At 43.5% G+C, this 12,431-nt stretch overlaps 1 protein-coding gene and 1 pseudogene across 2 annotated transcripts; both read left to right on the top strand.

Annotated features, from left to right (window-relative positions):
* Positions 1-4,983: 4,983 nt before the first annotated feature.
* Positions 4,984-7,555, top strand: LOC136452422 (probable aldo-keto reductase 1). 2 transcript variants are annotated; one of them, XM_066453034.1, is made up of 8 exons: positions 4,984-5,133; positions 5,259-5,426; positions 5,517-5,720; positions 5,800-5,972; positions 6,070-6,166; positions 6,280-6,433; positions 6,663-6,746; positions 6,987-7,555. In XM_066453034.1, the coding sequence occupies exons 1-8, from the start codon at positions 5,077-5,079 to the stop codon at positions 7,166-7,168; spliced, it is 1,119 nt and encodes a 372-aa protein (XP_066309131.1). In that variant the 5' UTR covers positions 4,984-5,076; the 3' UTR covers positions 7,169-7,555. The 2 variants fall into 2 exon arrangements, with proteins under 2 accessions (XP_066309131.1, XP_066309132.1); XM_066453035.1 differs by lacking the exon at positions 6,663-6,746.
* A 1,233-nt stretch (positions 7,556-8,788) lies between these two features.
* On the top strand, positions 8,789-11,261 carry LOC136452421 (probable aldo-keto reductase 1; annotated as a pseudogene).
* The last annotated feature ends 1,170 nt before the right edge of the window (positions 11,262-12,431 follow it).

Below are 12,431 nucleotides of genomic sequence, written 5' to 3'. Positions count from 1 at the left end.
AGTGCATGCAAGTCAGATTTTCATGCATATATATACATGATGTATGTGGGCACAAAAAAATGAGTCAGATCTTGGAAGTACGTGCGGTCTTGCCATATCATATGTTTGATTGAGAATGCAGAGATCATCAGGCCGACGAAGTCTAGCTGATATGTACATACTGGGAGAAAGTTCGAGCAAAGGCATTCATTGGTTCAAAGCGGAGGTACGCATATTCTTTATTTTATGCTTTTTCTATCACTTGTGAATAATCTATCATAGGGAAAACATGATATCTAAGTAGTTGATGAATGAGATATGGTATGATGAAAGAAATCTTACTTCTTTTTGCAAAGTACATGGGAAATTTTCTTACAAAAATTTAAAATCAATAGCTTGTCTCCTCAATGATGTTGAATTTCCTACCAGAGCCATATATTAGTCACATTAAAAACCTTCCACATAAGCTGCTTGCTCTGTATTGAGTTTTGTTAAGTTTTGTTGACCCTTGCTGAGAGATTTATCATGTTCCCAAGATCAAGATCACTTACACGCCACATATATGTGCTGCTTCTATACTGGAAGTACGCAAAAACATGTTCTTCATCCACCTCAAAATGTTCTGCTCCTACACTAGGAGAAGACAAAAAAATATGTTAGGTTTTATTAGAATAAATGCTCTAAGTTCTTGATAATATTTCTCTCAAAAAATTGTTATAAAGAGAGACATGGGTTATGCAAAAATATATAAAAGATGGATACAAAAGAAGTCCAAAATAAATAAATAAATAAAGGGAAAAAGAAAAAAGATGAGGAAAGATAGTCCATGTTCTCGCAAAAATATTCCGTAAGAGAGAAATGTATTTCAAAGAGCATAGTAGAATTAGGTTAGCCACCAAATATTCCACGCACATGCACATCTTGATCTAAGAGTATGACATTTCTCTCATTGGATCCAGGATTTGATCTTACAATATATGCAAGGTAAGTACGCTACATATTTTATCCCTACCTAAAACTCCACATAAGCTTTTTAGAAGTAGGATAAGAAGAGATAAAACAATGCTTTGACGAGGAACTATACACATTGAGCGATCTAAGAGAATCATTTGAGGAGCAAAGCTATGTTTTAATTTAAAAATCTTTTAAAAACCCAAGTTTTCTAAGTAGGGGAAGCGAGGATGACTAGATTCTAATCCATTTCATTCCTCAACCACCCAAGATGGTATGGTAGACACTTCAAAGTTCACATGTGTAGGTGAGGCTTGAAATAAGCATATTTCCGTACTGCTGGTTAACTTGTATTGCTATGATCGAACTTGGAGGGCCAGCTACTAATTGGGTAAAGCAGATGAATGAAGATGCAGAGAAAGATCAATTTTGAAGTTATCAAGATAAAAAAGAAGATGGAGCCGATGCAGCTTTCAGTGATTGCGATCAAATGTCATCGGCTAGGGAAAAGAAGACCATTGGATTAAAATAGTTCGAAGCATGAAAACTCATACTTCGAACTAGGGGGCCTGTATTTACACCAAAATTTAGTAAGCTTATCCTAGAAAGAAAGAGATCGGCCGATGATGTTAAAAGCGAGAAAGTTTCATAATTAAGGGATATTTATGAGCCGGCCAAGAAATATTATTTAATTAATTTGAGAGATACATGACGTCTAGGTGCATATTAGGATGAAAGAAACAAGGACACGTATCAAATAAGGAAGCTTCATCAGCAAGGATTCTACATAAGGGAAATTAGAGTCCATGTATCTTGGTATTTCTTTTTATCTAGTCATGTTCGTTTAGGACTCTTCAGCCCATGGTATAAATATAAACCCCCGACTATTGTATCAAACACACAATCAATCCAATACAAGTTACTTACTTTTATCGGCTCCGGCCACCCCTTAGGAGTAGAAGTAGAGTATATCTCGACGAGTTCTTCAGCAAGTACGGCTGCATCGATCCAGTCGACCTCCACTGCTTGTCTGTAAGTACCGTCATGGCTTATACTTCTATTCGTACGGCTGCATCGATCCGGTCGACCTCCATTACGACTCTGGTATAAGCTAGTTATCGACTCTTATCTAGTTCAAGTACGACTGCATCGATCCGGTCGACCTCCACTGCTCAAACTAGATTAAGGTCAAGTTATCGGCTCTATCTAAGGGTGGCATTCCTTCGGATAGATTCATTAAGTTACCGATATTGCTTATTGCTTCCATTATTTATTTAATTACAGCAATATCACTTCGTCCAATCGGGATTGATCTAGATCGGCCTTATATCTTTTTTAACACATCGTTTGTTAATCTAAATTTGATCTAATCTGTACTTTAAATGATGAGTTATGTTTTATCGGCTGTTTTATGTTAATCTTGATCGTACATAGTGTGTGGTTAAGGTATGTCTGATCTTGAGTAGATCTATTGGCTAGTGAAAACAATTTCATGGCCCATTATCACAGCCTGTGTGATTCTGCCTCATATCCCACTGTTAGCACCGTGGAGTGGGGATCGTTATTTGGTAGATCTGTTCTTGATAGGGTATGACCTTAACTGTGCGCTATGCCTGAATCGGCTGTTTTAGCCGATATCGAGTGCTTTCACGAACAGTTCACGTTACGAGACCGTTGAAGTAGAGATAGGTTGAAAGATGTGTTGGCCCCATGATCTTATTATTGTATTACGGCCTATATGATTCTGCCTCATGCCCCACTGATATTAGTAATAAGTTAGGGTCGTCGAATTTATTGTTGTTTCTACGGCCTGCATGATTCTGCCTCATGCCCCACTGGTCATAGTGATAGATGAGATCTAATATGTTCATTAGATTTATCTTTATTAAATAGTTAAATGGCGATGAGCTGTTTCATTTATACAAAAAGGATTCGGTTACTTGCAGTCATTGGCTTAGCCTAAACTAATCATTGCTGATATCCTTTTGCCATTGACTAATGTTTGTCTAAATAACGAGATCTATCCTGAGCGATAACCGATTTACCTTCCATGAGCTTTAATTGATTCATCTTATGAATATACTGGAATCGACTATTTAGTTGATTTCCTTTCATATCGGCTCTCAGAGCCGCACATTCGGGACTGTCTGGCAACACCGGCATGTTCCGCCTTAAATTACTGATTAGCTTTCTCTTCTTGTCAATTGCAGGGTCAAATTGACTGGCACGTCTCAGGAGGAGTGCGCAAGATCGACCACCCCTGCGCTGAAGCTAGGTGGATCTTCAGCTCCATCAAGCGGACCCTTCCGACTTACTCGTGTATCCTTGGCATGGGACGAAATTTCATGCCGACACATGGCTGCTCCGAGAAGGAAAGGCTAGAGATTGAAGATGACGATTTTAGCCCTTCTAAACTTTCATCCAAGTTCCGTCACTAGACGAGGTCGGCACATTTCATTTAAGGCACCTTCAACAGTGAGCTCTCAATAACTTGCCATATCAGTACCAAGATTATTCATTTAGGGCCCCTCTGAAACGTGGAAATAGAAAACACATGAATAAGAAAAAACATATAAATATGATAGGAGTGCACGTAGAAAATGGAGGATTTAGAAACATAGGAATGTTGTATAAATGGTTGTTTGACGAATAATATAGGAAAGCACATAAAACAAAAGTACAAGGTTAGAAAAATAATAACTACGATTTTATCTTCAAAGAGCAATATTATTTTTCATTGAAAAATAAATGGGGCGAGCGTTTTCAGCATGAACAAGAAGCCGGCTTGTTTTTTCAGCTGGGATAGTATTTTTCTCTCGTAGCAGATAAGTATGAACCGTGTTTTCATCATGAACGGTGTTTTTTTCCCCTAGCCGAACACTCCCGTGGACGGCCTCCCGACAACCGCTGACGGCCTCGACGGCACCGGGCTTCGACTGGCGGCCTCGCCCGGCCTACCTGGCGTTAGGCATTCGGTATCGCGCCTGCGCTCGCACTGAGGTTGCGAACTGCCGCCGCCCCCGGCCTCGCCTGCGACGGAGCGACAACCATCGGCCATGCCCGGCCTTCTCAACGGCGGGGGCCGTGTTTGGCCTGCCCAGCGTCCGGAGGCAGGTACTGCACGAGGAAAGTAGAGCGACGGGAGGGAGAGAGAGACGCAAAAAAGCAACCAATTGCAAACTGCGTACCCAACGTGGACTTCGTAGATCGCCCCCACGCGGACTCTGTAGAGGGGGCAGAGCGGAGTGGGAGGCGAGTGAAGCGATAGGACGATAGCAATACATTACCGGAACCAAGAAACGGCACCGCCCCCGGCTAGCACCTTCCCGCTAGACCTAGGTGGCGGCATACGTGCCCACGCAGAGGGCGGCGGCACGGCGTAGACCGGTTGCGTCGGAGGCGCAGCCGCCCATGAAGGGGACAGGAAACAGAAGGAAAAAAAAAAGGTTGAGAGGAAGAAGAAAGCGGCGGTAAGAATTTTATTTCACCGTTGTTCTCTATGTAACCGGTCCGAATTTTATTTCACCGCTGTTCATTCTGTAACCAGTTCAGTGGCCTAATTTGGCCTAATTTTATCGAACCACAATATTTTCTGACAAATTGTTCCAGAGTGAAATGTCTAGCAGCAAAGGACTATCAATTTATCAATTTAGATGTCCAACCGACAATTATTCCCAACTTTTATTATCTAGATTCAACAATCCTATAGCTATAATATGTACCATGTGCCTATAAAGGGCGTGTTTGGTTGAGCTGTGGCTATGGAAAAAAAGTACTATGAGCTGTGAGAAAGCTGCTGTGGATTATGAGCTGTAGAAAAACTGAAAGTTATTTGATTAAACAAGTATAAAATATAGCTTCTATCTTTATCTCTCTTAAAACAACTATAGAAGAACTTTTTATTCCACCAATTTTAAAAAGCAGAAAGCCAAAAGCTAAAAACAGAAGCAAACCAGTTTTTAAAAATATAGTACGAAAAAACAGCTGCTTCTAATAAAGCCACCTCCAAACATAGCCCCTTTGGTTGGACTTTTGGCAAAAGCCCCACCAACCCAAAATCTGGCAGAAGTGGCTGCTATTTTTCCTCGAACCAAACTTGATTCCACTTTCACCGTTCCTCTTTCAGTTCACCAGCGAGCAGCGGCCATGGATAACCAAGCCCCTCCGGTTCCCCGCGTCAAGCTCGGCGCCCAGGGATTTGAGGTCTCTTTATCTATCTCCGTTCACCTCTCCCCAAACTATCTTGTTGCGGCGGCCGCGCCTCCGCTCTCTCGTTGTCCGCTAGCCCGGTGCTTTGATTGAATCGACTCCACCGATTGATTATGTAGGTGTCCAAGCTGGGGTTCGGGTGCATGGGACTGACGGGCGCGTACAACTCCCCGCTGGACGACGAGGCCGGCATCGCCGTCATCACGCACGCTTTCAGCCGCGGGATCACCTTGTTCGACACCTCCAACGTATACGGCCCCCTCACCAACGAAATCCTCCTTGGCAAGGTCCGTTCGCACTTCCCTTTTTCTAAAGAGCTATGGGCGTGAACTGAGTTTTACTTACCCGCGGAAGACATCGCCTCTGCCTGTGTGCAGGCGCTGAAGCAGCTGCCGCGGGAGCAGGTGCAGGTGGCCACTAAGTTCGGGATACTGCGTGACGAAAGCGGCAACCGGACCGTGTGCGGACGGCCGGAGTACGTTCGCGCCTGCTGCGAGGCCAGCCTGCGCCGCCTCGACATCGACTGCATCGACCTCTACTACCAACACCGCATTGACACCACAATTCCCATCGAGGAGACGGTCTCTGCAGCCTGCCTTAAAGCAGTCCGCGTTGTTGGTGTGTTTGCTCATGTGAATTCTTTGTTCGAAACCATTGCAGATTGGCGAGCTCAAGAAGTTGGTGGAGGAGGGGAAGGTCAAGTACATCGGATTGTCAGAGGCGAGCCCGGACACCATTAGGCGTGCACATGCTGTGCACCCGATCACCGCAGTCCAGATGGAGTGGTCTCTCTGGTCTCGCGACATTGAGCCCGAAATTGTGCCGCTCTGCAGGTGATTTGATGGATTGCAAATTCTTTTGTTCCAGCCCATGGAGGTCCTGACCAGATATTATTACGTATTAAGATTCTTTATGCTCTGTGGACTTCAGAGAATTGGGAATTGGAATTGTACCATACAGTCCTCTTGGCCGTGGGTTTTTTGGTGGAAGAGGAGTGAAAGAACAAGTGGGCGCTGAATCTGTTCTGGTATTGATATAGTCTACCTCAGAATCTCTCTTTTGTTGCCAAAAAAATTATTTCTTGGTCTGCATCAAAATCTTTTTCTTAGTTCACTTACAGATTTAACTTTGACTTGTCAGCATGGGATCCCAAGGTTTGCTCCAGAAAATTTGGAGAAGAACAAGCAGATTTATCTGCGAATGGAAGAACTGGCCAATAAGCACCAGTGCAGCCCTACTCAGCTAGCTTTAGCATGGGTTCTGCATCAAGGAGATGATGTGGTTCCTATACCAGGTGCGACCTTATAATCTTATTCCCTTATCATTGACGACGGTTAGTGCTTCCAGACTGATGAGTCACAGAGTTGATCACCCAAAGAAGCATTTCCAGACACCTTTTCTTGTATACACTCTCACGGAAAAGTGTATTGCATCATATTCATAGATCATTAATGATTGGAAATAGTTTAAGTACTATGATTTGGGAGTAACCCTTTTCAATTATGATATAACTGCTTTGACAGAGAAGCACAACAATGTAGAGGAACACATCCAGTTCAAACAACCTTTCCTTGTTTTGAAGGGAAGTAACCTCCTTCCTTCCAAATGTATGTGCATGATAGCTTGTTGAATAGTTTGTGCCATATGATCTCTTTTACTGAGCTATGAAATACTTTTGTTGGTTTGAAACGTGGTGTGATTTAACTACTTATTCTTGAATCTTTCTGCACTTATTATTCCCTTCCAAGTTCAAGCAAGTCATCAGTAGTCATGCTTAATAGCTATATGTTCTGAATTCTGACAGTCCTACATTCAGTCACTGACAGATGTTTCCTACAATTTCTCAGGGACAACCAAAATCAAGAATCTGGATTCCAACATTGACTCCTTGAAGGTGAAACTGACAGACGAAGATCTGAAAGAAATGGGCAGCCAGATACGTGAAGAAGATGTGGCTGGTGGAAGACAATTCGCTTCCTTTGAACATGCCACCTGGAAGTATGCTGATACACCAAAGAAGCAGAGCTAAAAATACTTCAAAGCAACAATGATGATGCGATTGGTGTGGCACTCTCCCTGCAGATGTCCTCAGGAATACCTGTTCTAAATAATGTACAGAGAAGAACAATGAAGGGCCCAGTCTTATTGGAAGTACGAGCAGGAATTTGATTTTGTGTACTTATGTGAAGCTAAGAATGGACTGTAGAGTTTGCTCATGATTATATGTTGTCACATGAATTGTGGTTATGTGAACCTGCCATATAGTTCCTTGCAAAAAAAAAAGTTACAGTAATGTGTGCTAGCTCAATCAGCATGTAGGCAGGAAAACATGCCACCAAGTACATACGGAGTACATGTATTCTCGCTTTTAATCCGCATCTCGACCTGAGAATGAGAAACAAGCTATGTTGCAGACCGTGTTGAGGAATGTCGAGTATGTTGTGGCTTCTTACGGATGCAACAGTTTTAGGGAGGAATTTTATAAGAATGAATTCAATTTCACATGAGTTACAGGAATCATTAATTTCACAGGAAAAATGTAGGACTCAGAAAACTAGAAATGAGTTCAATTTTACAAGAAAAACATAGAATTCCTAAAAAACTTGGCCTTTGAGTTTTAGAAAAGGGAATGGTGAAGTTTCTTTATTGCTTGCTAGCTATGACGAATTCACCACCAAAGTGCAGAATCATGGTTCTGATTTGTAGAGAGGATGAAAGCTGGGTTTGTTTTTACCAGTACAGTTCAATCTGCACATTCAGACTCTTTGGCGCCGATGAGGAAGCCATGCTTCCGAGCACCGCATGTACTTACCAGTAGGCAAGAACTTATACATGCATCTTTGCTCCTCTTTCTACTTTCTCAGACTTAAACTCACTTCAGAGCATTTGCAGTGAAATGTAGAAGAAGAGTCTGAAACCTGAGCGTATAGGAACATGTATGACTGTAATGGGATTACAGCCTTATCGCAGCATATAGGAACACCTTCAGAGCACAATATCACGCAACTATTTTACCATCTAGTCTAGTCTTAGTACTCCGTACCAAATTATAAGACGTTTTGTTCTTTTTAGATATATTGTTTTTAGTATATGTCTAGACTTAGCATATATTTATGTGCATAAACTGTCTTATAATTTGGGATGCATTGAGTGCTAATCATCCAAACTTTGCAAGACGCCGTGACCTATTTTACAACCATCCAAACTTTACACGTACGCAGTTCCATTACTCGACAGAATGACTGGAATGGGGTTACAGGCAGCCTTATCGCAGCCCTAAAGGTGATTTGGAAAGACTGGATGTAAACGAGCCGGCGGCAGATTTTGAGCTACGGAGTAGAGCTCGTATAGTTGTCACCATCAGTGGGCGAGAAGTATTCGTGCCAGCCTACTACCGACTTTTGGCACAAACAAACAGCCCGTTCGCATCGAATAGTATTTTTCTCCTACACTAAACCAGCCAGCAGTAATAATCCACATATCCGATCGTTTCAACCTCAGCTGAACAAGCTGAAAAAACGTAGCTCGTCACTCTATCACTAAACCAGCAGCAGTAATAATCCACGATCGTATCCGATCCTTTCAACCCGAACAAGCCGGAAAAACGTGGCTCGTCACCCTGTCACGAGCCGATGTGATGTGACAGAGCTGCTACAGGAATCATGCTTCATTGCTCGTCCTCCTCAGAGCTTTGTTGCCGTTGAGCAGAAAGCAGAGCTTTTTTGCCCTGTCTGTCAGCAACTACCCACCGCACTGCCGAGCCGAGTGTTCCCTTCCACTTCCAGCCTTCACTTCTCAGCACGGCAGCAGCCTTCGATCCTCCGAGACTGCAGCCGCCCGCCGCGCCATGGAGCAAGCCGCCCTGCCGCAGGTTCCCCGCGTCAAGCTCGGCACGCAGGGGCTGGAGGTGATTGACTTCGTTCCTCTTCCTCTCCCTCTCTGTGCCTCCGTCGACTACCTCGAACTGACTCGGCTGCTCGGTTCGATTCCGACCGACCGCCGGCCCGATGCAGGTGTCGAAGCTGGGGTTCGGGTGCATGGGGCTCACGGGCTCCTACAACGCGCCGCTCGGCGAGGAGGCCGTCGCCGCCGTCGTCGCGCACGCCTTCCGCCGCGGGGTCACCTTCTTCGACACCTCCGACGCCTACGGGCCCCACACCAACGAGACCCTCCTGGGGAAGGCGCTCAAGCAGCTGCCGCGGGAGCAGGTGCAGGTGGCCACCAAGTTCGGGATAGGGCAGGGCGCCGCCGGCATGACCGTGTGCGGCACGCCCGAGTACGTGCGCGCCTGCTGCGAGGCCAGCCTGCGCCGCCTCGACGCCGGCTACATCGACCTCTACTACCAGCACCGCGTCGACACCACCGTCCCCATCGAGGACACGGTCTGCGTCTCTTGGCCACCTTGCCGCATTCTCGTTCTGCTTGCTGCTGTTGCTGTTATGAATTCTTGTGCCGAAATCGCTGCAGATTGGTGAGCTCAAGAAGCTGGTGGAGGAGGGGAAGGTCAAGTACATCGGCTTGTCGGAGGCGAGTCCGGACACGATCCGCCGCGCGCACGCCGTGCATCCCATCACCGCTGTGCAGATGGAGTGGTCGCTCTGGTCCCGTGACATCGAGCCCGAGATTCTGCCACTCTGCAGGTGAGCTCTAGTCTCCATCACTCACAAATTAGGCCTGTTCCACCAAGTTCATTAATAAAGTTCAGGTATGGTTCTGATTTAACACGAATTTCAGTGTATATGGACTACAGAGAATTGGGGATTGGAATTGTGCCTTACAGTCCAATCGGCCGCGGATTTTTTGCTGGAAGAGGAGTGACGCAGCAAGTTTCTTCTGTATCTAGTCTGGTATGAACAGAATTTTCCTTGGAACTGATATCCTGACCTCTATCGATTCAGTTTAATACTTATGCAAATTAACCCTGCTTTCATCAGCAAAGGCATCCAAGATTTACAGCAGAAAGCTTGGAGAAGAACAAGCAGATTTACCTGAAAATAGAAGACCTGGCCAAGAAGTACCAGTGCAGCCCAGCTCAGCTTGCTCTAGCTTGGGTTCTGCATCAAGGGGATGATGTGGTTCCTATACCAGGTGTGACCTTATAAGCCTGTCCTCGTTCAATGATGGCGCACAATGTGAACTGCTGATATTCATACTATTCCCAAGATAAACAAGAACACCAGATGAATAATTAGAAAGTTTCCTGTATATACTTTCTGAGAAAAGTGAAATGTGCAAAATGATTCATATGTTATAGGAAACGAACACAAATAGCTTTGTCTAATGTTGAAATTATCCTCTTTGAATTTTGCTGCTTCACAAGGGGAGCAGTGAGGTAACAGATCATTTCCGTAGATCCTATAATAAAAACGGCCTTCTCTAAATATGGATTTGTAGTATTTTGTACAACCTGTTGAGTTGTTCGTGATATGTTTGGTTTTTTACTTAGCTGTAATATAGTTCAATTTCAAACTTATGTCAATTGATCTGTGCTTGTTATTCAATTCAAAGTCTGAAGCAAGTCATCAGTGAACAGGATTGTTTTTGTATTGTCAATGTCAAATCATCCTACATTTGGTTGCTGAGAGATGTGTTCATTAATTTCTCAGGGACAACAAAAACAAATAACCTAGATGCCAACGTTGAGTCCTTAAAGGTGAAGCTCACAGCTGAGGACCTGAAAGAAATTGCCAGCCAGATACGTGCAGAAGATGTGGCTGGTGGAAGACAATACAGTTCCTATGCACATACCTCCTGGAAGTATGCAGATACACCAAAGAAGTGAAGTTCTGGAAACCATGTACCAATAAGAAGCATATGCAAATGTTGAACTAGTTCCCTGCATTTGAGCCAGAATCGTACGGATGATGTATCTTGTCAACATGCGGCACTAATAACTCTAGACGAAGAATAATGTGCTTTTCCATTAGCAGACGGGATGATTTTGTCCATGCTTCTTCAGATACAAGACTCCATTGTGGATCTAGCTCATTGTTGCATAGTCAGACAAAGGGTCTGATTGGATACAAGGCTAATCAATAGCTAGCTAAATATTAGTTCAAATAGCTTAGTGCATTTAAATAGGAGGGCTAATAGTAATAAAAAATAATATACCCAGTGCAGAGAGTTCCCGTGTCAGTGGCAAGCCTTACCCTCACATGTGCAATGTGAGGAGACTACGACTCGAACCTAGGATCTTCCGGTCACAGACGGTAAGACTCTACCGCTTGCACCAGGCCCGTCCTTCAGAGCTAATAGTAATAGGTGGGCTAAATTTTTAGACAAGTGTTGTTAGTCAATTAGGTAGCCAACTATAGCTGGTTTGGACTAATTTTTTAGCCCCAATTAGTAAGTCATGTGTATAACATACCCAAAATTTTGAACTCCGAACCTAGCCTACCGACAGCAGGTACGTGCTGCGTACTCTATGAAGCATTTTGCTCACTCCAAATTAAGGGGTGTTGGGATCCAGCTACTAAAATTTAGGAGGTGTGTCGAGAGGATATTGCATGGGGGTTCAGATACTAATAAAAAAACAAATTATATAATCCGTCGGTACTCCACGAGATGATTTTTTAAGCCTAATTAATCCGTCATTAGCACATGTTTACTGTAGCAAAGCATTGTCAAATCATGGACTAATTAGGTTTAAAAGATTCATTTCATAAATTAGTCGTAAACTATGCAATTAGTTTCGTAGTTAGTCTATATTTAGTACTTTATGCATGTGTCCAAACATTCGACAGGACAGCGACTAAAATTTAGGAGGGGCAACCAAACACCCCCTAATCTAGGATGCAAGGCTGAGAACGGAAGCAAAAACCAAAACACGATGTTCTTAAAAAAATGTGCAATGTGTTCCATTGACAGAAGAAAAAAGGGCTCCTGGTGACGTATATGGTCCGGCACAAAAAGATTTTGAAGAAGCCTTCTTATCGGAATTATAGTTCAACTTTGCGCTAAAGGAACCTTACCTATCATTGTACGTGGCGACTTTAATATTTTAAGAGGATCAAATGAATAAAATAGCTCAAATTTCAATTATAGATTGTATTTTCTTTTTAATGTCATTATTGATGCGTTCAACTTGAGGAAGTTGGAGCTCTCAGAAGGCATTTTAAGTGGGCCGATAATTTACAAACTCTAACTTTTGAGAAGCTAGATAGAATCCGTGCTAGCAGAGATTGGGAGCTTCATTTTCCACACACTATGGTGCAAGCTTTAACTCAAAAAATCTTTTTTTCGCAACTGTACCGTAAGACATGTTTTTCATTAAGAGGGAATAGAGTTTGAAA

Source organism: Miscanthus floridulus, chromosome 5 (assembly GCF_019320115.1).
Source record: "Miscanthus floridulus cultivar M001 chromosome 5, ASM1932011v1, whole genome shotgun sequence".
In the NCBI taxonomy this organism is placed as follows: Eukaryota; Viridiplantae; Streptophyta; class Magnoliopsida; order Poales; family Poaceae; genus Miscanthus; species Miscanthus floridulus.
The sequence above is the reverse complement of the archived record's forward strand: the minus strand, read 5'-3'. Positions and strand labels throughout refer to the sequence as shown.

What these genes read in the sequence shown, in the direction of transcription:
- LOC136452422 (XM_066453034.1), top strand. Translation starts at nt 5,077, where the DNA reads ATGGATAACCAAGCCCCTCCGGTTCCCCGCGTCAAGCTCGGCGCCCAG. An exon ending in TGATGTGGTTCCTATACCAG is followed by an intron (nt 6,434 to 6,662) that starts GTGCGACCTTAT and finishes CTGCTTTGACAG; the next exon opens with AGAAGCACAACAATGTAGAG. An exon ending in TAACCTCCTTCCTTCCAAAT is followed by an intron (nt 6,747 to 6,986) that starts GTATGTGCATGA and finishes ACAATTTCTCAG; the next exon opens with GGACAACCAAAATCAAGAAT.